Source organism: Hyperolius riggenbachi, chromosome 8 (assembly GCF_040937935.1).
Source record: "Hyperolius riggenbachi isolate aHypRig1 chromosome 8, aHypRig1.pri, whole genome shotgun sequence".
Lineage (NCBI taxonomy): Eukaryota > Metazoa > Chordata > Amphibia > Anura > Hyperoliidae > Hyperolius > Hyperolius riggenbachi.
Window position 1 is genome coordinate 50,641,807 of NC_090653.1, and position 27,972 is coordinate 50,669,778.

At 45.5% G+C, this 27,972-nt stretch overlaps 1 protein-coding gene across 1 annotated transcript; it reads left to right on the forward strand.

The window, feature by feature from the left end:
* The first annotated feature begins 667 nt into the window (after positions 1-667).
* Positions 668-27,096, forward strand: LOC137528142 (uncharacterized). Its single transcript, XM_068249416.1, has 7 exons — positions 668-745; positions 14,115-14,216; positions 18,019-18,327; positions 22,318-22,456; positions 24,749-24,780; positions 26,462-26,535; positions 26,627-27,096. The coding sequence occupies exons 2-7, from the start codon at positions 14,165-14,167 to the stop codon at positions 26,720-26,722; spliced, it is 702 nt and encodes a 233-aa protein (XP_068105517.1). The 5' UTR covers positions 668-745; positions 14,115-14,164; the 3' UTR covers positions 26,723-27,096.
* Positions 27,097-27,972: the final 876 nt, after the last annotated feature.

The window sequence follows — 27,972 nt, forward strand, 5'->3', positions numbered from 1 at the left end:
GATACTTACCTTAGTAGACAGAAGCCTCTGAATCTTAATGACCCTGTGATCACTTAGAGCCGATTGGCTCACGGGGTCAGTAGCCAATGAAATCGGCTCCTCGTCGGCTCACAGAGCTCTGCTGTCAGAGACGGCAGAGCGAGTGGTGTGCAGTGACGGGAGAGTGGCGTGATCGGCAGTGGCGGCGGTAGAAGCGAAAGCAGTGGGCGCGTATGGAGCGGTCATTGAAATCTACACCTTAGCAGAGACAACAGGTCCCAAACAGGGTATAGATTTCAATCTGCTATGTCCGGAAGCAGTTAAACAATACTGAATCAGTATTTACCCACCAGTACTACTGTAAAATGATGAACAAAGTAATTTGCAACTTACTTTTATATCAAAATACAAAACACTTTATTTAGCAATTACACAACACAAGACGTAAAAAAATAAATAAAAAGTTCTTACGGATCACTACATTATGTATTGTGTAACCAGGAAAACTGCTTTAAAAATATCCAAAATTATTTCCCCTGCTTTACAATGCTTCCATCTACACACACCAGATAGCCACCTCTGGAAATAGAGCCTCTAGAAGTGTGTGTGTCACTGATAAAGCTGCAGCTCAGTTACCTCTTCCTGTTGCTGAAATATCCAACAGGAAGAACAAGGGGAACAGAGCTACAGAAACAGTGAGAAGAGGAGACGACTGATGGCCAGAGAGGCATCCTGTTGACCTTGTGATCTAACGATACCATGACAGGTAAATGGGATTAAATCATATAGGCAAAGGTGGGAGGAGCTACAGAGGAACAGGTGAAAGGAATGGAAAAACAAATATCAGAATGAAGGAGTTCATATAAATAGAAGGTGGCAGCACACTGGCTTAAAGTGATACTTAAGTGAAAACAAAGTGAAGAGAAACAATTGCATCTTTCCTCCTACCACTAAAAATGGCTTTCCAGTTAGTCACAATCCCCAAAGGCTGAGGGAATTGGACGTACGCTGCTGTGCAAAAAAAAAAAAAAAAAGTAGTTCCTGGAACTCTACAGGTATTAAAGTAATGAAAAAAGGTAAGTACTAGAAAAACATGTGAAATCAGACCCTGCTTCAAATTCAATAGAAAACTTTATTCAAAAATAGTGGACAACACTGTATTGACACCAAGTGCCGCTTTAAAACCATAAAAACCCTCACTGCAGATGATAATCGCACAGCCGGCTGGGCTCACACGTACAGCAGACTTATCACACCAAACACAACTGGGATCCCGCCACACACCTGCTAAACAGTAGAAGCTGATTGCTTGATGAAGCAAACTGAGCGCAAGCAAAGTCCCAGAGCTAACTCTCCGCGAAAGCACATAAAAGTCACAAAGGGCAAAAGCTTTAACACAGATCCGCAGAGCTTAATGCATATGCACATGCAGTTAGTATAAACGGACTGCCTCACTGAGGCTCTCACCACGCAGTAGACCAGTTCATAGCCATCACTTGTCCAGTTGCTATAGGATAAAGCATTGCTTAAACGGATAGCTTCCCCTACTGAAAACAGTTCACATGCCCAGGACAGTGGATTGAGTCCCTCTGATGTCTACTGTTTAGCAGGTGTGTGGCGGGATCCCAGGTGTGTTTGGTGTGATAAGTCTGCTGTACGTGTGAGCATCATCTGCAGTGAGTGTTTTAATGGTTTTAAAGTGGCACTTAGTGTCAATTCCGTGTTGTCCACTATTTTTGAATAAAGTTTTCTATTGAATTTGAAGCAGGGTCTGATTTCACATGTTTTTCTAGTACGCTGCTGTGCATGAATACATACAAAGAGTGGCCACTGGCCAGGCTCGTGGACCGCGGACCCTGGGTTGGGCACCCCGGCTTTAAAGGACAGCTGAAGTGAGAGTGATATGTAGGCTGCCATATTTATTCCCTTTTAAGTAATACCTTGTGCCTGGCTGGTCCTGCTGATCCTCTGTCTCTAATTATTTCAGCCAGAGACCCTGAACAAGCATGCAGCAGATCAGGTGTTTCTACCAATATTGTCAGAACTGACAAGATTAGCTTCATGCTTGTTTCTGGTGTTATTCAGACACTACTGCAGCCAAATAGATCAGCAGGGCTGCCAGGCAACTGGTATTGTTGAAAAGGAAATAAATATGGCCGCCTCCATATTCTTCTCACTTCAGTTATCCTTTGAAGGGAACCTAAACTGAAAAGGATATGGATGTTTCCTTTTAAACAATAGCAGTTGCCTGGCAGTCACCGGTGTAACAATAGGGGATGCAACCCCTGCCCTCTAGGGGACTTTTTGGGGGCAGGAGGGGTCGCAACAGTGGACGGCGGCAGGCTGAATACACACCTCCATCGCGCCGGAGATTCCCATCAGTAAATACTTCATGTTACTTCCTGTGTAAACATAAAGTAGCATGAAGCTCTAAGGCCTAGTGCACACCGGAACGTTTCCGCTGCTGTTTGCGATCTGCATGCGGGAGCGGATACCGCTAGGGTAATGTATTTCAATGGGCTGGTGCACACCAGAGCGGGAGGCGTTTTACAGAAACGCATACTCCCGGGCTGCTGCAGATTTTGGATTGCGGATGCGTTTCTGCCTCAATGTTAAGTATAGGAAAACCGCAAACCGCTCTGAAAAACGGCACTTCAGAGCGGTTTGCCAGGCGTTTGTTACAGTAGCTGTTCAGTTACAGCTTTACTGTAACAATACATGAAATCTACTACACCAAAAACGCTTCCCAAAACCGCAAAATGCTAGCTGAAACGCTACAGAAAAAGAAGAAAAAGCGTTTCAAAATCTGCTAGCATTTTGCGGATCTGCTAGCGGGTTTTGGTGTGCACCAGGCCTTAGAGATCGGAGACCTCCGGCGCGATGGAGGTATGTATTCAGCCTGCCACCACCCGCTGCCACTAATGATTCCAGGAGGGGGGAGCTTATGTTGCAACCTCTCCTGCCCCCAAAAAGGGGGGTGGATTTTTTTCTTGCAATGGGCCCGGGGATTTCTAGTTACGTCCCTGCTGGCAGTCCTGCTGATCTCTTTGACTGCAGTAGTGGCTGAATCACAGACCTGAAAACAAGCATGCAGCTAATCCAGTCTGTCTTCAGTCAGAGCACCTGATCTGCATGCTTGTTCAGGGGCTGCGGCTGAAAGTATTAGAGACAGGATCAGCAGGACAGTCAGACAACTGGTATTTTAATTGTGAAAAGAGGAACAGAGAATGTCTGGCACTGTAGCTTTAATGCAAAACAGCAGGTGTACAATGGATATTGCATACAACACACACAGAGACAGTGTCCGTGGGGATGGTGGTACTTATCGTGCTCTGCTGAAGGTGGAGAGGCGACTGTGGGCGCCAGTGGGTGCACGGCCTTACAGCCGTTTCGCAATGGGGTGAGCCCTGCCTCCTCGGAGGAGGCAGGGCTCACCCCATTGCGAAACGGCTGTAAGGCGGTGCACCCACTGGCGCCCACAGTCGCCTCTCCACCTTCAGCAGAGCACGATAAGTACCACCATCCCCACGGACACTGTCCCTGTGTGTGTTGTATGCAATATCCATTGTACACCTGCTGTTTTGCATTAAAGCTACAGTGCCAGACATTCTCTGTTCCTCTTTTCACAATTAATGGTCACAAAGCTTGAACTTTTCCTGTCGTGAGCACGTAGCTTTTGCTGAAGTTTCTGCACTGCCCTTCAGCGGGACATTCCCCATCTGTAGTTTGTACTGAGTGCCTACCTACCCTCTTCTAAGTCAACTGGTATTTTAAAAGGAAAAATCCATATCCTTCTCAGTTTAGGTTTCCTTTAAGGTGAAAACAAGTCACAGGCTTAAGTGGTTAATGTAGTGCTCCCAATGCCTGTGCAATTTTAAACTGGCCTGACATGTTAAACTAATCACAGGCCATCTGGAGTCAAACAGCGTGGAGCTCTGCCATCTGAATAATACCAGCCAAGAAGGGGATTCTGCTGAAGACTCTGCCATCCAGGGCCAGGCCGAGGAAAAGGCAAGAGAGGCTTCAGCCTCAGGGCGCAGTGTAGGAGGGGGTGCACTACCCACTCAGCTATCATTCCCCTATTGTGTTTGAAGCAGAGAGAAATAAGAAAAGGGAATACATGACAGTGACTGCAAGCCAGATACCTAGAGATGAAGGCAGGCTCGGACTGATCCACCGAACCACCGATGGTCCCATCGGTGGGCCCCGACTGCCCCGCCTTCTGGGGGCCCCAGAGCTAAGAGGGAGGGGGGCACAGCTTAGAAGGGGGGAAATTGGGCACAGAGCGGCAGGGAGGGGAAGCCTCTCCCCACTCCCTCACCTAGGGGCCCCCCTTCCGCGCACCCCCCTCCCCCAGAAATGCAGCCAGCAGCGAGCGGAGAATAGCTACAGAGCTTCAGATGATGCTATCTCCGCTCCGCATGCCGCTGCCCTGCTGGTCTCTGTCTCCTGTAGTGACGCTGTCCAATCACGCTCTCGCAGTACTTCCTGCAAGAGCGTGATTGGACAGCGTCACTACAGGAGACAGAGACCTGCAGGGCGGCAGCAGCATGCGAAGGAGCGGAGCGGAGATAGCATCATCTGAAGCTCGGTAAGCTATTCTCCGCTTGCTGCTAGCTGCACTTCTGGAGGAGGGGGGTGCGCGGAAGGGGGTGCCCTTATGTGAGGGAGGGGGGGAGGAGGCTTCCCCACTGATCTGTGCCCACTGACCCCCCCTTCCAAGCTGGGGGGGGACTTGCATTTTGTGGGGGTATCTGCCACCAACCCGATTGCATTGTGTGGGGGTATCTGCCGCCAACCCGATTGCATTTTGTGGGGGTATCTGCCGCCAACCCGATTGCATTTTGTGGGGGTATCTGCCGCCAACCCGATTGCATTGTGTGGGGGTATCTGCCGCCAACCCGATTGCATTGTGTGGGGGTATCTGCCGCCAACCCGATTGCATTGTGTGGGGGTATCTGCCGCCAACCCGATTGCATTGTGTGGGGGCATCTGCCGCCAACCCGATTGCATTGTGTGGGGGCATCTGCCGCCAACCCGATTGCATTGTGTGGGGACATCTGCCGCCAACCCGATTGCATTGTGTGGGGACATCTGCCGCCAACCCGATTGCATTGTGTGGGGGTATCTGCCGCCAACCCGATTGCATTGTGTGGGGGTATCTGCAGCCAACCTGATTGCATTGTGTGGGGGTATCTGCAGCCAACCTGTTTGCATTGTGTGGGGGTATCTGCAGCCAACCTAGTGCTGGGCCGAAATTACGCATTAGCATAATTACGCATCGTAATTCACTACAAATGCACCGTAAGCGTTACGTGTAAGGTTACGGTATTACACGTAATTAATTACGCGTAGACCGTAAGTTACGTTATTACGTGTAACAAATTACGCGTAAGACCGTAAACTCCTATTGAAATTACACAGTCTGCCGTAATCGCGTAATATTACGCTCCCGTACAATATAAAAAAGCAGCCGACTTTAAGGGTTAATAACAAAGCCCCCTTAAATGCTAGGAGCCTCAAATTTGGAGAATATATTAAGGAGATCAGAAGGAATAAGAGGAAAAACAATTTTTTCAAAAAGACCTTATAGTTTTTCAGAAAATCGATTTTAAAGTTTCAAAGGAAAAAAGTATACATTTAAAAACCCGCTGACTTTAACGGTTAATAGCAAAGCCTGCTTAAAATTTAGGAACACCAAATTCCCAGGGTATATTAAGGGGATCAGTGGGGATAAGAGGAACATTTTTTTTTTCAAAAAGACCTTATAGTTTTTGAGAAAATCGATTTTTAACCCATTCAGGTTCCGTCGTTTTCACGTGAGAAATGTTCACCTCCCATTCATTAGCCTATAACTTTATCACTACTTATCACAATGCACTGATCTATATCTTGTTTTTTCCGCCACCAATTAGGCTTTCTTTGGGGGGTACATTTTGCTAAGAGCCACTTTACTGTAAATGTATTTTAACAGGAAGAATAAGAAAAAAATGGAAAAATTCATTATTTCCCAGTTTCAGCCATTATAGTTTTAAAATAATACATACCTCCATAATTAAAACTCGCGTATTGTATTTGTCCATATGTCACGGTTATTACACCGTTAAAATTATGTCCCTATCACAATGTATGGCGACAATATTTTATTTGGAAATAAAGGTGCATTTTTTCCATTTTGCATCTATCACTATTTACAAGTTTAAAATAAAAAAAATATAGGAATATTTCATCTTTACATTGATATTTAAAAAGTTTAGACCCTTAGGTAAATATTTACATGTTTTTTTTTTTATACTAAACATTTTATTTGGGTACTTTTGGGAGGGTGGGAGGTAAACAATAGATTTATAATGTAAATGTGTGTTAATTTTTTTTTTTTTTTTTCAGGTGTAGTATTACTTTTTGGCCACAAGATGGCGGCCATGAGTTTGTTTACATGACGTCACTCTAAGCACGCGCTTAGAGTGACGTCATGTAAACAAACTCATGGCCGGACGGCCAGAAAAAGCTCAGCTTCCGAGAGAAGCTGTCGCTTTTTCAGCGGGGGAGAGGAATCAATGATTGGGCTCCATAGCCCGATACATTGATTCCTTGGCTACCGAATCCGCGGCCGGGAGTGCGCGTGCACGATCGGCCGCGGGGGCGCGCGGTAGCGCGCATGGTTCCTGGACGTAGAAACTACGTCCAGGAACCAAAATAGGTTAAGTTTCAAGGGGAAAAATGTCTTTTAAATGCGGAAAATGTCAGGTTTTTTTTGCACAGGTAAGTCCCGCTGGTGGACAGCGGGAGCCGGCGGGGACTTAGCATCCTGCAAGGACGCGCAAGTGTATGCGGCGGCTGAGCGGCGAGTGACGTGGGGTGCGGTGTAGTTACAACGTAACAAAGTTGTTACATTGTAATAACTTTGTTACATTGTAACTGATAGAACATTTCCGAGGCTATTGCGAGGGATCATTTATTTAAAGGGACAGTTAAGTATTAATGGTTAATTAAGAATATTAAAGGAGTTTTTTCGTGGTTATGTTTTTTGTTCAAGTAAAATACTTTTTCTAAGTGTTTGTGTGTTTATTTACTTTTAACTCTTAAAGGAAATGGGTAAGGGGTAGGCATCTGGGGGACCCCTTTTTAAAGGGGACTCCCAGATGCCACCATGAAACCCCCCCCCCCCCCCCCCCCAGGAAATCGCGTCCTCCACCTCCACCGCCCATCGGAGGTGGAGAAGAGCCCCTTGTCCTTGGATTGGACAAGGGCTCAAAAGGGGAGGGGAAAGCTTGGCTGCCCCTCCCCTTCCGAGACCCCCCAATCCATGGACCATGTGGGCTGGTATAGTCAGGGTGCGGAGCCCCACGCGGCCGGTTCTCCGCATTCTGGCTATACCAGCCTGCATGGGGGACAAGGGGTTAAAGAGGTCTGGGAGGGGGGACCCCACGTCGTTTTTTTTAATAATTCCCACACTCAGAACGAAGTAAGTAAAACTCTTTCCACTTGGGGGAATCTATGAAAATACACTATTGTTACCTGTGCAAAAAAACTGACATTTTCCGCATTTGAAAGACATTTTTTCCCTTGAAACTTAAAAATCGATTTTCTCAAAAACTATAAGGTCTTTTTGAAAAAAAAAAAAAAATTTTCCTCTTATTCCCACTGATCCCCTTAATATACCCTGGGAATTTGGTGTTCCTAAATTTTAAGCAGGCTTTGCTATTAACCGTTAAAGTTGGCGGGTTTTTAAATGTATACATTTTTCCTTTGAAACGTTAAAATCGATTTTCTGAAAAACTATAAGGTCTTTTTGAAAAAAAAAAAATTTCCTCTTATTCCTTCTGATCTCCTTAATATATTCTCCAAATTTGAGGCTCTTAGCAATTAAGGGGGCTTTGCTATTAACCCTTAAAGTCGGCGGCTACCTAACATTGATCCATGCGTCAACTTTTCCGCTTGGGAGCATGGCCTTACGCATTAATTGCTATTAGGAAATTACGCGTAAGAACATACCGTAACAACCTGCATTACGGTATTCTTACGTGTAATTGCGCAAGGACCATGCGTAATTACAGACATGAAACGTAGATAAATGTCTATGTCGTAACCGTAATTCCGTAAAATTACGCGTAATGATCCGTAAGCGTAGTTTTTTCCATTACGCCCAGCACTAAGCCAACCTGATTGCATTTTGTGGGGGTATCTGCAGCCAACCTGATTGCATTTTGTGGGGGTATCTGCCGCCAACCTGATTGCATTTTGTGGGGACATCTGCCGTCAACCTAATTGCATTTTGTGGGGGCATCTGTCGGCAACCTGATTGCATTTTGTGGGGGCATCTGCTGCCATTTGACTATTTTATGAATTATCATGAGCAGGGGCTTAACTAGAAATCACTGGGCCCCCCTGCGAATATTTGGATGCCCCCCCCCCCCCCCCCATAGGTGCCAAATAATCGTAATGGGGCAGCGTTTCACTGTAAATTAATTGTAAAGTGGGCAGCATTTTACCAGACAATCGTAATGTGGGCCAGAAAATCATAATGTGGGCAGAGTTCACCAGAAAATCGTAATGTGGGCACCAGTCACCAGAAAATTGTAACGTGGACAGCATTCACCAGACAATCGTAATGTGGGCAGCGTTCACCAGAAAATCATAATGTGGGCAGAGTTCACCAGAAAATCGTAATGTGGGCACCAGTCACCAGAAAATCGTAACGTGAGCAGCAGTCTCCAGAAAATTGTAACGTGGACAGCATTCACCAGACAGTCGTAATGTGGGCAGCGTTCACCAGAATATCGTAATGTGGGACAGAAAATCGTAATGTGGGCAGAGTTCACCAGAAAATCGCAATGTGGGCAGCAGTCACCAGAAAATCGCCATGTGGGCAGCAGTCACCAGAAAATCGCCATGTGGGCAGCAGTCACCAGAATATCGTAATGTGGGCAGCAGTCACCAGAAAATCCTAATGTGGGCAGCAGTCAGTCACCAGAATATCATAATGTGGGCAGCACACACCAGAAAATCCTAATGTGGGCAGCAGTCACCAGAAAATCCTTATGTGGGCAGCAGTCACCAGAAAATCGCAATGTGGGCAGCAGTCACCAGAAAATCGCAATGTGGGCAGCAGTCACCAGAAAATCGCAATGTGGGCAGCAGTCACCAGAAAATCCTAATGTGGGCAGCATACACCAGAAAATCGTAATGTGGGCAGCAGACACCAGAAAATCGCAATGTGGGCAGCAGACACCTGAAAATCGTAATGTGGGCAGCAGTCACCAGAAAATCCTAATGTGGGCAGCATACACCAGAAAATCGTAATGTGGGCAGCAGACACCAGAAAATCGCAATGTGGGCAGCAGACACCTGAAAATCGTAATGTGGGCAGCAGACACCAGAAAATCATAATATGGGCAGCAGACACCTGAAAATCATAATGTGGGCAGCAGACACCTGAAAATCGTAATGTGGGCAGCAGACACCTGAAAATCGTAATGTGGGCAGCAGACACCTGAAAATCGTAATGTGGGCAGCAGGCACCTGAAAATTGTAATGTGGGCAGCAGACACCTGAAAATCGCAATGTGGGCAGCAGACACCTGAAAATCGTAATGTGGGCAGCAGACACCAGAAAATCGCAATGTGGGCAGCAGTGACCAGAAAATCGTAATGTGGGCAGCAGACAGCAGAAAATCCTAATGTGGGCAGCAGTCACCAGAAAATCCTTATGTGGGCAGCAGTCACCAGAAAATCGCAATGTGGGCAGCAGTCACCAGAAAATCGCAATGTGGGCAGCAGTCACCAGAAAATCGCAATGTGGGCAGCAGTCACCAGAAAATCCTAATGTGGGCAGCATACACCAGAAAATCGTAATGTGGGCAGCAGACACCAGAAAATCGCAATGTGGGCAGCAGACACCTGAAAATCGTAATGTGGGCAGCAGTCACCAGAAAATCCTAATGTGGGCAGCATACACCAGAAAATCGTAATGTGGGCAGCAGACACCAGAAAATCGCAATGTGGGCAGCAGACACCTGAAAATCGTAATGTGGGCAGCAGACACCAGAAAATCATAATATGGGCAGCAGACACCTGAAAATCATAATGTGGGCAGCAGACACCTGAAAATCGTAATGTGGGCAGCAGACACCTGAAAATCGTAATGTGGGCAGCAGACACCTGAAAATCGTAATGTGGGCAGCAGGCACCTGAAAATCGTAATGTGGGCAGCAGACACCTGAAAATCGTAATGTGGGCAGCAGGCACCTGAAAATCGTAATGTGGGCAGCAGACACCTGAAAATCGCAATGTGGGCAGCAGACACCTGAAAATCGTAATGTGGGCAGCAGACACCAGAAAATCGCAATGTGGGCAGCAGTGACCAGAAAATCGTAATGTGGGCAGCAGACACCAGAAAATCCTAATGTGGGCAGCAGTCACCAGAAAATCGCAATGTGGGCAGCAGTGACCAGAAAATCGTAATGTGGGCAGCAGACACCAGAAAATCGCAATGTGGGCAGCAGACACCTGAAAATCGCAATGTGGGCAGCAGACACCTGAAAATCGTAATGTGGGCAGCAGACACCTGAAAATCACAATGTGGGCAGCAGACACCTGAAAATCGTAATGTGGGCAGCAGACACCTGAAAATCGTAATGTGGGCAGCAGACACCTGAAAATCGCAATGTGGGCAGCAGTGACCAGAAAATCGTAATGTGGGCAGCAGACACCTGAAAATCGCAATGTGGGCAGCAGACACCAGAAAATCGTAATGTGGGCAGCAGACACCAGAAAATCGCAATGTGGGCAGCAGACACCAGAAAATCATAATGTGGGCAGCAGACACCAGAAAATCGTAATGTGGGCAGCAGGCACCTGAAAATCGTAATGTGGGCAGCAGACACCAGAAAATCATAATATGGGCAGCAGACACCTGAAAATCGTAATGTGGGCAGCAGACACCTGAAAATCGTAATGTGGGCAGCAGACACCTGAAAATCCCCCTGCAGAATTTCAGAGCGCCCCCCCCCCCCCCGGGGCTCGCTCGTGGCCGGTTTTTGGGGGCTGGAGGGGTGGCAGCATGAGGGGAAAGCTTTGCCCACAGTCGGCGGGGAGAGGGGAAGTTCCCCCCTCTCCCTCACCTCAGGGCTCTCCCCTCTGCGCCCCCCTCCAGCTAGTGAATGTGTGTGGGCAGCGGGCAGCAGCGGCGGCGGGATACATACCTTCTTCCTTGCGTTCCATCGCCGCCTTCTCGCTCTAGCGGCTGACGTCACTTCCGGCGGAAGTGACGTCAGCCGCTAGAGCGAGAAGGCGGCGATGGAACGCAAGGAAGAAGGTATGTATCCCGCCGCCGCTGCTGCCCGCTGCCCACACACATTCACTAGCTGGAGGGGGGCGCAGAGGGGAGAGCCCCGAGGTGAGGGAGAGGGGGGGAACTTCCCCTCTCCCCGCCGACTGTGGGCAAGGCTTTCCCCTCATGCTGCCACCCCTCCAGCCCCCAAAAAACGGCCCCGAGCGGGCCCCAGGGGGGGGGGGCCGGGCCCCCCCGCGGACGCAGGCGCTGCAGGGCCTATTGTTACGCCCCTGATCATGAGGCATTTAACTACTTGAATATTTTATCTAAAATGTATCTGGTCAAACCTAATCTCTGTGAATAACACCGCTACTTATTTTGTGTTTTGTATTAATTTTTTTTTAAGTCTGCCCATGACTCATCATGACCACGCCAATGTTTCAGTGCGTGGTGACACCCATTTAGTTTCGATGTGCGCGCCGCATTTAGACATATCCCTATTGGAGACTGTCCTCAGAATTGCTCAAAATCTATTCCCTACCATAAAGTCATGCAAAATTTTATAGAGTACATGTGTATGTGAGCCCAAAATGGGGGGGGCGGGCCCCAGGCTGAAACTTCCTTGGTGGGCCCTTGGTGTCCCAGTCCGGCCCTGGATGAAGGTGTTGGGGGCCCTGGGGCACCTCTTAGTCTAATAGCAATCAGTGTGTGACAGCTGGAGTGGGAGGGATGGAGGGGCACACTTTGATGTCTCAGCCTTGGGTGCTGGAGGACCTTGTCCCAGCTCTACTGCCATCCCACGTCTGTGCTTGGGGAGGTGGGGGGTAACAACCCCACACATGTAGTGGTAGGTTCTGACAGGGGCTTATACGATTTCTAAGGGGCTCATTTTAACCACTTTACCCCAAAGTGGTTTTTACCATAACGGACAGCAGCGATTTTCACCTTTCACTGCTCATCCCTTTCATTTGCCAATAGCTTAATCACTACTTATCACAATGAAATTACTGTATCCATCTTGTTTTTTTCACCACCAATTTTGGGATTGATATTTGTTTTCAGTAATTACTTTATTTTCTATGCATTTTAAAAGGGAAAAACAAGGAAAAAATGAACCATTTCTCCAATTTCATCCCATATGGTTTTAATATAAACACTGCTACTGTACATAACACCCATACATTTTATCTGCCTACTTGTCCTAGTTATCACAAGATTTGAATTATGTCCCTAGTACAAAGTATGGTGACAATATATTATTTGGAAATAAAGGTGTATTTTTCTATGGAGTTTTTTTTCCCCCACTATTTTCACATGCACGCTTGCGGGAACGCACGTGCACACTCGCGGGAACGCACGTGCACACGCACATAGGCAGCAGCACTGTTTGAATTATAAAAACGTGCTGGAGCCGTTAAGAGGCTCTAGCAGGATGTTTTTATAAGCCCACTTGTCATTAAGTGGTTAATATTAAAGGATACCCGAGGTAACATATGACATGATAAGATAGAAATGTGTATGTACAGTGCCTGGTGCACAAATAACTATGCTGAGTTCCTTTTTTTTTCTCTGCCTGAAAGAGTTAATCATCAAGTATATAAGTGTCAGTTACTGTCTGAGTCAGGACTGGGTCATACTACAACTATAAAACACTATATAACACTTTCCTAGCAGAAAATGACTTCTGAGAGCAGGAAAGAGATAAAATGGGTCTATAGTTCATAGATTTTAGCTTTGGCATATTTTAAAGAGAATCTGTATCGTTAAAATCGCACAAAAGTAAACATACCAGTGCGTTAGGGGACATCTCCTATTACCCTCTGTCACAATTTCGCCGCTCCTCGCCGCATTAAAAGTGGTTAAAAACAGTTTTAAAAAGTTTGTTTATAAACAAACAAAATGGCCACCAAAACAGGAAGTAGGTTGATGTACAGTATGTCCACACATAGAAAATACATCCATACACAAGCAGGCTGTATACAGCCTTACTTCTGAATCTCAAGAGATCATTTGTGTGTTTCTTTCCCCCTGCAGCTATCTTCCACTGAAGTGTCAGGCTGTTTCTTCCTGCAGAGTGCAGACCGCTGTGCCTGTATGTAATTCCTCAGTATGTTAAAGCCCAGCCAGCTCAGAGGAGGATTTATCCAGCTTGTAAAAGATAATAGAACAGAGAGAAGCTGCACTAATCTAAATATCACACAGGCAGTGTGCAGAGAGGGGCCTGGATGGGGGAGTTCATAGCAGAACCACAACACTGAAGAACTTGGCAGCCTTCCAGACACAGGCCTGACAAGTCTGACAAGAGAGAGATAAGTTGATTTATTACAGAGATGGTGATAGTAGAACGTGCTGCAGTAAGCCAGAACACATTAGAATAGCTTTTTGAACTTGTAGGATGATAAAAAACAGGATGCAATTTTTGTTACGGAGTCTCTTTAATGAATGCGTCATTGAGCAAAAACAATAAACCAGTAAAAACTTAAAAAGTAGATTTACATATAAAACAAAACTGTGGAATATCTGACTCATTTTTAGGACAAGGGGGATAGATACAATTGTTTATTTCATTAGTATATTTTCACCTCGCGTGTCCTTTAAGGGGACCCCCAGATGTCTGTGCCATCCCAGGTAAAGGGGTCTTTTTTCTGTTTCTGCATTGGAAGGAGGGAAGGTAAGAAGCCGAGGCTCCCTTAGCCCTGGGCCCTCTACAGCTGCAGGGGCTGCTGACTTGTAGCTATGACTCTGCTGGGAAAGGCAGGTACATAATAAGTGCATATAAACTGTGCCTGCACTAACTTCATTTAAAAAAAAAAAAGGAAGAAGGAAAAAAAAAAAAAAAGTATAAATGGATCTCATTGCAGGAAGAACCACCCAAAGAACACCAGGAAAGGCAGTCAAAGGACATTAGGAAATGATGAAGATCTGGGTGACATTAATTCTGCTGACACTCTGTGGTATTGAAGGTAACACTGAGTATATAGGATTGTGGTTTGTGTTACATGCAAGGGCAGCAGGAAAAACAACTGTAAATAACATCACTGTATACAGTATCTCACTAATATTACAAGTGTAAAAGTTTCGATGTTTGTTAATCACGCAACAATGGCTGAACGGATTTGAAGGTAATTTGACACACACACAGTGTGTGTATTACCTGGAATAACATATAGGATACTTTTTATCCCCATAACCAAAAAGTGGGCGGACCTGCAGTCATTCTTACACGGTTAATGGCAGGGTTCTTAAACTTTCCACAGTAGGTCACTGGGTGACTGGGATTAATATTCAGAAAAGTGGGTGGAGCCTAAAAAGCCAATCAAAATTCACCTATTGATTTTCAAGGGTTATATTTAATTGCTGCCATTCTTGCACTGTTAATGGCACAAGCCTCAAACCTGCTACAGTTTGTCATTGGGTGACTGGGGTTAAAATCCAGAAAAGGGGGTGGAGCCACAAACAGACAATCTGATTTGTTTGATTTCAACGCAAATTATTGATGCCAAAGACTGCAAAGCTCACAAACTTGGTCATTGAGTAATTGTGTGTTAGAGTTAGGAAAGTGGGCGCAGCCAACACCAGCCAAATACATACCCGGGCAACCACAGGTCATCAGTGGGCGGAGACAAATACAAATTTCACTGGGAAAATGTAAACTGCAGCTATTTTTAAGGTGGCCACTAACGATACAATCTTTCATCCAAGCTTACCATTTCTATGTAATATAAGGTAACTGCCTAAATTATCCATACAATATATTCACTCAGTTTACCCTTATACTACATAGATTTTGTCAAATTGGATGAAAAAGATTGTATCGTTAGTGGCTACCTTGACACTGTTAATGGCAGGGTTCTCAAACTTTGCAGAGTTGACCATTGGGTGACTGAGATTAATATTCAGAAAAGTGGGTGGAGTCTACAAAAGCCAATCTAAATTCAACATTTGCTTGTTCAGGGTCTATGGCTGAAAATATTAGAGGCAGAGGATCAGCAGGATAGCCAGGCAATGGGTATTGCTTAAAAGAAAAAAAAATATGGCAGCCTCCATATCCTTCTCACTTCAGTTGACCTTTAACCATGAACCTTATTAACATACTTCTAAATCTACAAATTATTTTCTCCCTAAAGGTGGCCACACCATACAATTTTTTAAATTTCTATTCAATTGAATTGCTGTAAAATCGGATCATTTAATTGTATGGTGTATGGCCACCTTAAAGGATACCCGAGGTGTCATGTGACATGATGAGATAGACATGGGTATGTATAGTGACTAGCACACAAATAACTAGGCTGTATTCCTTTTTTTTCTTTCTCTGCCTGAAAAAGTTAAACATCAGGTACTTAAGTGGCTGACTCAGTCCTGACTCAGACAGGAAGTGACTACAGTGTGACCCTCACTGATAAGAAATTCCAGCTATAAAACACTTTCCTAGCAGAAAATGGCTCCTGAGAGCAAGAAAGAGATCAAAAGGTAAATTTCTTATCAGTCAGGACTGAGTCAGCCACTTACATACCTGATATTTAACTCTTTCAGGCAGAGAAAGAAAAAAAGGAACACAGCATAGTTATTTGTGTGCTAGGCACTGTACATACCCATGTCTATCTCATCATGTCACATGTCACCTCGGGTATCCTTTAAGAGTTCTTATTCACAATACTTTATGGTTTGTTTGTTTTTGCCCCACTTTAACAACATATGGTGCATAGACTTCAGTGCTAACATTCACATATTTCAGTGTTGCAACATTCACACATCTGTCGAACGTTCAAAATACCTGTCTACAGGTGCTCATTATTTTTCAGAAAAAATGATTGGTATAGGGAGCACTAAGGCTAGTTACAAAATTACAAAATTTATTGGTTAAATTAGAGAAAGCTGCAAACAACAATCTTCATTCACACATTCCCCCTTAAAAACAAATCCTGGCCATGAATCTAATGAGGTAACCCACAGTTCCACCAGGAGTGCACTCCTATCAAAAAAAGCAAAACTGACATGTCAAATGGGTATTCTTCGGGCCCCAATAGCAGCTGGCCAGGTAAGTAGGCAAATCCTGGAAGCAAGCAAAAAGGAAGAAAAGGTTGTTCTGCACCAGCCTCTGTTAATGCTCATCCCGTGTGCTGTACATTGAGGTAGCACGCCTCTATGCTATTGGCATATACGCCCTCATTACAGACACACATTAACTGATGTCTAACCTCCACTCCATGTGCATAGAGCTTTTGCTGAAGCCCCAAAGAAAATGCACGTGACCCCAGGATGGCTAGGATGCGTGCATCTTTTGGCCAGAGGAACCAAGCCTCTATTGTGCGATGTAGCCTTGTTTCTGGAGTCGGCTGTTAGATCCAATGATGTGGCCAAGTCCGTGTTAGTACATGCAACAGGAGGAGGAAGAGTGGCGGAGGCACGGGGAACGCTGGTGCGGTGCTGGTGCGAGCATGCTTCCGGGTTACGCCCCTTCACGTGACGGGTTTCGTCACTATCCCGTGACTTCCTCAGACGTGACGTCACCAGCGTGGCTGCGCGCTTATATAGCCATGGCAACCGCGCTGGGGCTGGGATGGAAGGGAGTCTAAAATCCAACCGCTGATGTGCTTCATCTATGGTAATTTCAATGTGGAGCCAGGAGATGCACAGCGCAAAAAAGGTAAACAAACTGTCACAAAACCGCTTTCAAATTCAAGTCTCTGTTTAAGCCCTGCAGAAACAGGCTGCCACAATCAAATATAAATTTAGATTCCTTGCGTAAAAGCTGCCTATCATAGTCACCCCGACGGACACTAATATTCAGTTTAAAGATCCCCATAAATCGAAGTCCAGAGACATTGCCATTGTGTACAGTTCTAAAATGCTGAGCCAGGGGATTAAGCCTTTTTTTTATCAATTGTGGTGCTTTTTCTATTTGAGATATGTTCCCCAATACGCACATTAAGAGGTCTATATGTTTTCCCAATATATATCAGATCACAAGGACATCTGATCTGGTAAACTACTTTCGTAGAGGAACAGGTAATATAATCATTAATTGCAAAAGATTTTAATCGATCATGGTTAAAGAAACGATTACCTAATTGAACATGCCTACACACATCACAGTCCAGACACTTATGCATACCTCTATTAGATTTCTTTTTGGGGGACTTATTCCAACCAAACTCACTGGAGACCAACATGTCACTCAGATTGGTACATCTTTTGGCAGCCATATGTGGGTAGTCACCCACAATCCCTGCCACTGCTGGATCCCTTTGTAAGAGATGCCAGTATTTTTGCAAAATTTGTCTGATCTCACCAAAGTGAGCTCCATAGGTCGTAACGATGCGGGAAACCTCCAGTGGTTTGGGTACCCCACTAGTGGGGGGGCCATGCCCCTCTTTTCGTCTTTTAGCTAATAGGTCACTTCTATCACGGGCCAACGCCCTGTGGTATGCAGTTATAATCACACGATTGGGGTACCCCCTTGCCAGGAGCCTACCCCTCAAATCCCCGGCCTCCTTTTTAAAATCAACTAAAGTATTGCAGTTTCTCCGTAATCGGAGAAACTGTCCTGTGGGAACCGCCCACTTTTGAGCCGGGAGATGGGAGCTGGCAGCCGATAGGAGGGTATTCCCAGCCGTGGGCTTCCTGTACGTGCGGGTAACCAGGGAGTTTCCCTCCTTTCTAATAGAGAGATCTAGGAAGGAGATCTCATTGGGGTCACTAGTATATGTTAGGAAGATATTTCTGTTGTTGGTGTTCATTATTTTTCCCATCTCCCCACAGGCTGCAGCGTGACCCCCAGCCTCTCCCTCTCATTACACACAAGACCCCCAGAGCTAAAGGCCAGTACCCTAATATGCAAGCTGTGCCCGGGCCAGACGCTCCACCCCATATATACATTCTCCTTTTATCTGAATGGGGAATTTCAGTATCCCGTCAGAAAGAAGAACACCAAAGCTCTCTTCTCTTTGCAAGACATGAAGAATATCAGTGGACACTGGATGTGTAAAGTGGAGGAATATCCTCATCTTGTCGCTCTTTACTACCTAGGACCCCGGAAACCTGCCCCACCAGCCACAGAGCAAGATGCAGGTAAGTGCTGTGCCACCAAACATGTGATCAACCTGTCCTCTGTCTGCAGGGTGACACAGACAGCAGATACTGTCTGCAAGACGAAGGCCCAGTGCACACCAAAACCCTCTAGCAGATCTGCAAAACGCAGGAGGTTTTTGAAGCAGATTTTCAGAGCAATTCTAGGCATGTTTAGGGCCCATTCACACTTGCTAATCGCAAAACGCTAGCGATTTTGCTAGAGTTTGCTCTGGCGTTTTCTGGCGATCAACGGCAAAAACACCATTCACACCTGGCGATTTTTTTTAGCGATCGCGTTTTGCACTTCTATAGCACTAAAACGCGATTCCTGGGAAATCGCCTGAAAATGGTGCAGGCTACGCTTTTGCGTTTAGCATTTTTGAGCGACTTGCGGCGATTACCGCAAATTGCCCAAGTAAGAACAGCCCCATAGGGTTTCATTGCACTAGAACTTTTAAAAAGCGCTAGCGTTTGAGCGTTTTGCCAAAATCGCGGCAAAACGCTCAAGTGTGAATGGGCCCTGTAGCAGAATTCATATATTGTTACAGTAAAAGCTGTTACTGAACAGCTTCTGTAACAAAAACGCCTGGAAAACCGCTCTGATCTAGCGTTTTTCAGAGCACTTTTTTCCACTTTCCTATACATTGAGGCAGAAACGCCTCAGAAATCTAAAAAAAGCCCCCGAGTTTGCATTTGTGGAAAAAACGAGCCACTCTGGTGTGCACCAGCCCATTCACTTTCATTAGCCAAGTGGTTTTTCCCCTGCAAGCGTTTTAAAAAACGCTCCAGACCCGCTCTGGTGTGCACCAGCCCTAAGGCCCCTTTCACACTGGTGCGGTGGTGCATTGGCCTGTTTTTACCGCAGTCCAACGCTACGCCAGAAAAAGTCTACGGGGCCTTTCACACTAACCCAATGCAGCGTGACGTAATCACCGCAACCCTGACGCGAGCGCATACTTACGTTACCAGTCAACTTGTGGGGCAACGTGTGTTAGATTGGAAATCATGTAAGTCTATGGTGACGCGTATATTGTATTAAAAAGTTTGCGCGGCAGCGTTGCTGTTTGCCGTTGCTTTTCTCAGTACACTTTTGTGCAATTCATTTCTTTGGCCACAGGAAGTGAGCGCTAGAGAGCCTCACTTCCTGCTTGGCCTACTGCCCGATGGGGGATTACTGCATATTAATTCGGAAATCCCCAAAAGTTATTTTTGTCATTGCGGTGTGATGCAACACTCGCATCGCACCGCAAAGAAAACGCAGTTTAGTAGTGTGAAACCAGCCTGAAGGTGTAAAGTGTTACTTAAATTGGAACTTTAGCAAAAAAGAGGGGGGGGGGAATAAATAAATCAATACGTTGCAATGTGAGAAGTTAAAAAAAAATAGAAGAAAGATCAAGAAATGATTGAAATTCACCATGTAATTTGTTTGATATTGTTTGATCCACAATCAGCCTAATCACCTTTACTACTGGCAAACATGAAAAAAAAAAGTCATTTTTTTCACATGGCAAAAATCAAAAATCAGACAGCACCAACTGTCATTATCTCTAACCACACCCCTAACAATGCGATAGGCTAAAGGCTGTTTTTGTTATATAGATATACATATGCACAGAGGGAGATACCGGTTGCTTGGCAGTTGGAAACAGCTGTTATTTCCCACAATGCAACAAAACTCCCACAATGCGAGGTCCTGACATATAGATTTCTTGTGGGAAAAGGGGGGGGGGGGGGGGGGGGTATCAGCTACTGATTGGGACAAAGATCAATCTTTGGTTATGCTTTGTTCACATCTAAAATCGAAATAGATGACGGCCGCGTTTTGGGATTTTGTGAGGTTTTTTCCCCCCTCCTGGCGGTTACCTGAGCGCTACGATTTTTTGTAAAGCACTTTTCAAGGCGCTTTTGCAGAGCCATTTGTTTTTTCACTTCCTGACGCAAGTCAGGAAATTAACACTTTGACCCGGAAATTAATAAATACAATGTATTTATTCTTAAAGGGACTCCGAGCTCATCTAAAAAATAAAAGTTGTACTCACCCGGGGCTTTTTCCAGCCCAGTGCTGGTCGGGAGGTCCCACGTCGGCGTCCTGGCTCCTCTCCTACTCCCCGCTCCAGAATGGCTGACCGGCCGCAGCCCGGGCGACACTTTAATCGCGCATGCGCAGTACTTTCACGCCGGCCGCCGTGATGACGCGAGGCGGCCGGCGTGTGACGTCAGCCGCGTCATGCGCGGAAGGAGCAGCCCGACACTCGGCCGAGTGTCGCCCGGGCTGCGGCCGGTCAGATATTCCGGAGCGGGGAGTAGGAGAGGAGCCAGGACGCCGTCGTGGGACCTCCCGACCAGCACTGGGCTGGAAAAAGCCCCGGGTGAGTACAACTTTTATTTTTTAGATGAGCTCGGAGTCCCTTTAAAAGCGCGAATGCCGCATAGCGCGATTTTGTAAGCGTTTTGCGCTTTTCCTATACCTTCCATTGGAGCAAAATCGCCCTAAAAATGGTACAGGCAGCGCTTTGGTCTGCGGAAAACAGACGAAATGCACGTATATGAACTATCCCATAAGGATTCACTGCACTAGCGATTTTAGGGTGTTTTTAAAATCGCCGGCACTCAAAAAAAACAAAACCAAAAAAAAAAACCAACCGCAAAACGCCCTAGATGTGAACGATCCCTTACAGTTTCTCTTTAAGCCTTAAAAAATAAACAGTTTAATTTCCCTGGGGCTTCTTGCAGCCCCTGCAGTCATCCTGTGCCTGCTCCATCCTTTCGCAACCCTCCGGCAAGCAGTGGCGGCCCCCTGAAAGCTGGCTGGTTGTGGCGAGTCGGAGGCTACTGCGCATGCACTGACCCAAGCCACACGCTCCCTGTTGCTGGGAACGTACTGTCCATGTGCAGTAGGAGTTTACCCGTACTGCACATGCACAGAATGCTGCAATGCGTAGGAATGGGACAAGGAAGTGTGTGGCCAGCTTTCAGGGGGTCAGCGCTACTAGCTGGCGGGTCTCAGAAGGATGCCGCGGGGACAAGTTGACTGCAGGGGGAATGCAAGAAGCCCCAGGTAAGTTAAACTTTTTTTTTAACTTTAGGATTTCCTTTAAAGCGGTATTGTCACCATAAAAATCAAATTTCAACAGCAACTGGTCTGAGTGTATTAAGTGATAAAGATGCTAATCCTGCATTCAAAACTTTCAAAACTTTTTCTGCTGTTATGGTTTGTAGTTATCACATACTTTAGGAGCACTGGCCCTAGTGCCAAACAGTGCCAAAGAGTTGAATGCTGGGAGTTCTTTTTATCTATAATATATTCCTCATCTTCCATTTATTTCCCTGCCTAGCTGCTTATCAGAAAAACCCTCCGATTACTTGTGTTTACAAGCAAGGCTGAGGTGACTCAGTGATTGGTTGTGTAAATAAAAAAGACAGTGCAGTTGTTAGTATACACCTCAGTGGGAGTGTCTGAAGACTCTGGGAGGAGGGCAGCTAATGAATACATAATGAGCAAAAGAAGGGAGATGGGAAAACAAGAGTCAGGGAGGATATGAGGTCATTGTTAGCTTGGCAAGATGGCAACTGCCTAGAATAGGATTTTCTGCTTTTCCTTTATAAAATTCACAGGAATCATTACGTGGATAGCACAATACATCTGTTATGTAAGTAGAAGTAGTATTTATCTACTTATGAGTTTTTTATTTCTAAGTTAGCATGAGTGTTGCTTGTTCTTTAAGAAAAAGCTACAATTATGCACTTCAACCTTCAGGCTGATAGAACTGAGCTACCACCAGACTAGGAAAATTCTGCATAATAAACAGCCTAGGCTAAGAGTCACTGGGATGGAGGCACTGCATACAGATCTAGAGTGGTATATAGATACAGTATAGTGTTTCTGATGCTGAAATCAGGATATTTAACCTAAAAGTGGGTATCCTGAATAATTCATGCATTCTACTATATGTCATCATGGTTTCTATACAGTTTGTTTTTATTTTACAGGACAAACAGAAACATCCACCCCATCATCTGCAGACACATTGATGCTCATCGTTGGTTTTATAACAGTGGCCGTCTTACTGATCATCGTGTGTATTGTGACATCAGTCGCCTTAGGCTGGCATCTGGCAAGACATTGCAGGTAGCCGCTCCCGGTCACAGTGTGCACAGGAACTTTACATTTCACTCACCACTAGGGGTAGCCACAAGCTCCTAATCATTTCAACAGTCATGTACGTTTATTGCAAATGATATACAGCTCAGAATTGGGCAAATCAAATTCAGCAGAAATGTCATCTGATTGTCACTATCCCAAGCTTGATAGAAAGCAGTCACTCATTAACCTGACTGGCGTTCTGATTCACTCGGCCCTGGGCACGTTTTTTGCAACAAAAATTTTTTTAATCTATCATGTAGCTAGCCGAGCGCTAGCTACATGATTCCCCCTCCCTGCGGCGTCCCTCCCACCCCTCCGGCGCAATCACCCATCCGGAAATCCCGTTCTGAACGGGATTTCCAGGAGGGCTATCTCCGTCGCCATGGTGACGATAGTCGTGACGTCATCGCGTCACAGAGAGTCCCGATCCACCCCTCAGCGCTGCCTGGCACTGATTGGCCAGGCAGCGCACGGGGTCTGGGGGAGGAGGCTGCATCGCGGCGGATTGGCGGCCGGCGATCAGGCACAACACGCAGCAAGCAAAGTGCTTGCTGCATGTTTTAAAAAAAAAAATTATTCAAATCGGCCCAGCGGGGCCTGAGCGGCGACCTCCAGCGCCTAGCTCGTCCTGAACGCCAGGGAGGTTAACCACTTCAGGACCCCCCCCCCCCCAAAAAAAAACAGGTTATTTTTAACAAAAAATGGCCACTGCAGCTTTAAGGCCAAGCTGCAGGGCCGCACAACTCAGCACACAAGTGATTCTCTCTCTCCCCCCCCCCCCCCCCCGCCCCTCCCCTTTTCTCCCCACCAACCTCTTTGTTGGTGGAAGCAGGTGTTTGTTTATCAAATAATTCTTTATTTTCATGATATTTTTTACTATTTTTTTTCCCCTTCCCCACTCCCTCCCTCCCTCCTCCTGCCAGCCAATCAGCGCGATCGGCTGTGATAGGCTTCAGCGAACCCGAGGTGAAAATAAACTGATGAGATAATCCATTATATTTATCCTCTTACTCCTAAAAATTATTATTTTTTTAGATATCCAATGGTTTTATTTTATATATAAACATTTACAAAATAGATTGGAATGTTTTGTTGTCTCTGCACAGTGGCAGCCTATTCCTTAAGTGACTCAATAGATGTACAGAGGCGCCAAAAGAGTAAAAGTGCATAAAATGGTTAAAATATTTTGGTGGCGGTGGTGGACCAACCACTCAAAAAAGGACTTGAAACTGTCGCTTGAGGTACAAACAGTTTATTCACATACTCCACGAACAATATTGCAACGCGTTTCACGGGCAAAATCCCGCTTCATCAGGCATTCAAACACGGGAGTAATACACCAGCGTAGGTCCGCTATATGCTTGGCACCTCTGTCTTCACCCAGAATAAACAAGGAAGGCCGCAATGAGCAGCCTTCCTTGTTTTGCTTACATCGTCGCCATAGCGACGAGCGGAGTGACGTCATCGACGTCAGCCGACGTCCTGACGTCAGCCGCCTCCGATCCAGCCCTTAGCGTTGGGCGGAACTTTTTGTTCCGGCTACGCTGGGCTCAGGCGGCTGGGGGGGACCCTCTTTCGCCGCTGCTCGCGGCGGATCGCCGCAGAGCGGCGGCAATCAGGCAGCACACGCAGCTGGCAAAGTGCCGGCTGCGTGTGCTGCTTTTTATTTGAGCCAAATCGGCCCAGCAGGGCCTGAGCGGCAGGCTCCGGCGGTACTGGACAAGCTGAGCTCGTCCAGACCGCCCAGCAGGTTAACTGTGCGTGTCCGCTGCTTCACCCTTGTGCACTGCAATCCCTAGGGGCACCTATGCCTGGCTTCCTAAACTGTGGGGCACCTATATCTGGCTACCTATACTGAGGGTCCCTATACCTGGCTACCTATACTGGGGACACCTATACCTGGCTACCTATACTGGGGGCACCTATAGCGGTCTACCTATATTGGGGCACCTATGCCTGGCTACCTATATTGGGGCACCTATGCCTGGCTACCTATACTGGGGTCACCTATAGCTGGCTACCTATATTGGGGCACCTATGCCTGGCTACCTATACTGGGGTCACCTATAGCTGGCTACCTATATTGGAGGCAACTATGTCTGGCTGCCTATATTGGTAGGCACATAGAGGAAAGCATGGTAAGAAAAGGCTCTTACTCCCCTACCCACTCCATTTTAGGTTTGTTAGACATCTGGTATCCTATGTTATTGCCATAGAAAGATTAACAATACATTTTTTAAACTACAACGGTGGATTTTTCTTTCTTCTTCTGTTTAGGGAAACTGTGTCGGTACATCAACCAGCCAGAGGTAAGAGTCTAAAGCGAACGTAATAAATAAAATTGCTTTTTTTTTTTTACAATCTTTCTTTATGTAGTCAGTGGTTGACTATTGTGAAATCTTTCCTCTCCCCGAATTACATTAAGAAATTTATCAGAGGCAACATCTTTAGCTTTTCTGATGCTGAAAACAGGATAACTAAAGTAAACATTTCAGTGCTCCTCCCATTCCTTCACTAATAACTTTTTATCACACCGAAGTGATCTTCAGGTTGGGGGGGTTCCCACAATTAGGCTTTCTGTGGGTAGTAATGTTTGTTAAAGAAAAAAAAATGTCCCAGTTTTCAGCTATGATAGTTTTGAAATATTAAAATGTGTGGGTTTTATCCACAGTTGCACTGATTTGTCCAGGCTATTACAATGTTTAAATTATGTCCCTAGTACATGTTTCTTTTTCCATTTGCAAACCGCAAGGACACTAGCAACAAAACGTAAATTGCCGTAAGATTCCAATTAGTGTGATGTGATTCTGGTCCTAGCACAAAGGCCAGGAAAGCTGGATTTTTGTGTGTTTTTGCTAAGGGGGTAAAAAGATAGGAACCATCCAAGAACATCCTATAACAAAACAAGGTTCTTTTCTATTTTTTTACAATTTCCCTTCTAACAAAATAAGTCACAACTGCACCATGAAGAACACTCGCAACAACCACATCAAAACTCATAGCAAAAACAGTGTACATAAAAAAAAAAAACACCCTGGGTACATCATAGTGCACTTCTCGTCACAATTTGCAGTGGAAAAGAGGCCTCAAAGAATAGAGCCTCAGGCCCAGTGCACACCAAAAACCTCTAGCAGATCTGAAAGACGCTAGCTGTTTTTGAAGCAGATTTCAGACCGATTCTAGGCATACAGAGAGGTTTTCTAAACATGCCTAGCGGTTTTTGCAGCGTTTTTGTGTAGCAGATTTCATATATTGTTGCAGTAAAGTTGTTACTGAACAGCTTCTGTAACAAAAACGCCTGGAAAACTGCTCTGATCTAGCGTTTTTCTGAGCAGTTTTCCACTTTCCTATACTTTAACATTGAAGCAGAAATGCCTCATAAATCTAAAAAATGCTGCAGCCCGGGAGTTTGCGCTTGTGGAAAAAAACGAACCGCTCTGGTGTGCACCATCTTATTCACTTTCATTAGCCAAGCGGTTCTCCCCCTGCAAGAGTTTTAAAAAAGGTTCCAGAACCACTCTGGTGTGCACCAGCCCTCACACAGAGATGCCAAGTCTAGCTGCATAAGGCCTAATCTCTAGTCAAGAAATCGTCAGCACTAATAGCAGCTTCGGTGGAGTTATCTGTTTAAGATAAATGCACTGCTTTTACCTCTGTCAGCAGAACTCCTTGTGCTGTAAATTCTCAGAATGCTTTGATCTCTCTCTACTAGCAGAAAATATAGAAACAAAGCAGAAGTCCTCTGATATTGTGTCACACTGCCTCAAAGTGACAAGTGGTCATGAATACACATTACAGCAATACTAATTAGAAGCATGGAAATAGAACAAATGAATAAAAAAATGTGCCAACATCAATTGGCCTCGAGCACTTGCAAGCCTCTAAATAAATTAGCTGTAAAAGGGTTAAAGAATGACGCATTACCATCTGTAGAGCTGCTGCTTTCAGCCATTTCCTTAAATTATAAAATGTCTACTTTTCATTTTGCAGAAAGACACAGATCAGACATCTACCCCCTGACAGGGAACAGAGGGTCAGACCCACCTAACGTACATCAGGATATGGTAGGTTTACAAGAGATGTGGCTCTGCCTTGTGGTATTAAAGCAACCTTTACATGAACTATGGATATTAATAATGTTCTGTTATTTGCAAGGATGAAGAAGTGTCCTACGCAGAGCTGGATATTCCTCGGAAACCGCTGTCTCAAAAACATGCAACGCATTCTACCATCTATACTACAATCATGTGACCATTCTACTATCTATACTACAATCATGTGACCATTCTACCATCTATATCATGTGCCCATTCTTCGCTGTCTCAAAAACATGCAACGCATTCTACCATCTATACTACAATCATGTGACCATTCTACTATCTATACTGCTCTCATGTGCTCATTTTACCATCATATTATTAAATCTACTATCAAGTGATGATCCAGCAGTCTACAGTCAAAAAGTATGGAAACCCCTCTCAGCCTGCATGATGATTTACTATCAACAAAAATTAGATAACAGTGGTAGGTCTTTTCCTAGGAACATCTGTGTACCATTGTGTTTTCTGAACCAAGATTTTTAGTGAAGCATTAAGCTGTATGAAATAAAATTTTATGTTAAACTGTTGTGCAAAAATGTGTGTACCCTTGTAATTTTGCTGATTTAAAAGCATGTAACTGCTCAATACTGATTATGTGGTACACCAAATCGTTTGGATTTGTTTGTTAAGCCTTAAAGAGAGACTGAAGCGAGTGAGCTAGGGTTTAATTCGTGTAAAGCACCTTACATAGTGCTAAAATGCAGCTATCCCGCGGCAAAACGAGGGGTCTTTACCCCCCAAATCCCCTCTTCTAGGTCCTGGGAGCGCTTCCTGCTGAAGGCAGAGCTATGAGATGCAGCTCTGCCTCTCAGCGTGTCAATCCCCAGGGATCGCCGCCTCTCCCCGCCCCTCTCTTCCTTCACAGAGAGGGGCGGGCGAGATGCGGAGATCCACCGGCAGATTGACGCGCATGGAGGCAGAGCTGCAGCTCATAGCTCTGCCTCCATGAGCAGCAAAATCCATGACCAAGAAATTAGTGGATTTTGCAGTGGGAATTTGGGGGGTAAAGACCCCTCGTTTTGCCGCGGGATAGCGGCGTTATGGCATTATGTAAGGTGCTTTACACAAATCAAATCCTAGCTCACTCGCTTCAGAGTCTTAAACTCCATAGACAGGTGTGTCCAGCCATAAGAAAAAGTATTTAAAGTGTCCAATTGCGAGTTGTGCTTCTTTTAAGCCTCCTCTGAAGAGTGACAGCCTAGGATCCTCAAAGCAGCTCTCCAAAGATCTGAAAACAAAGACTGTTCAGTATCATACTTTAGGGGAAAGCTGCAGAAAGCTATTTTAGAGACTTCAAATTTCAACATTAATGTAATCAGGAAATGGAAGGCCAGAGGCACTGTTGTAGTTAAAATATACCTGAAATGGAATATACACACCTCTACACCCACATACCATTAC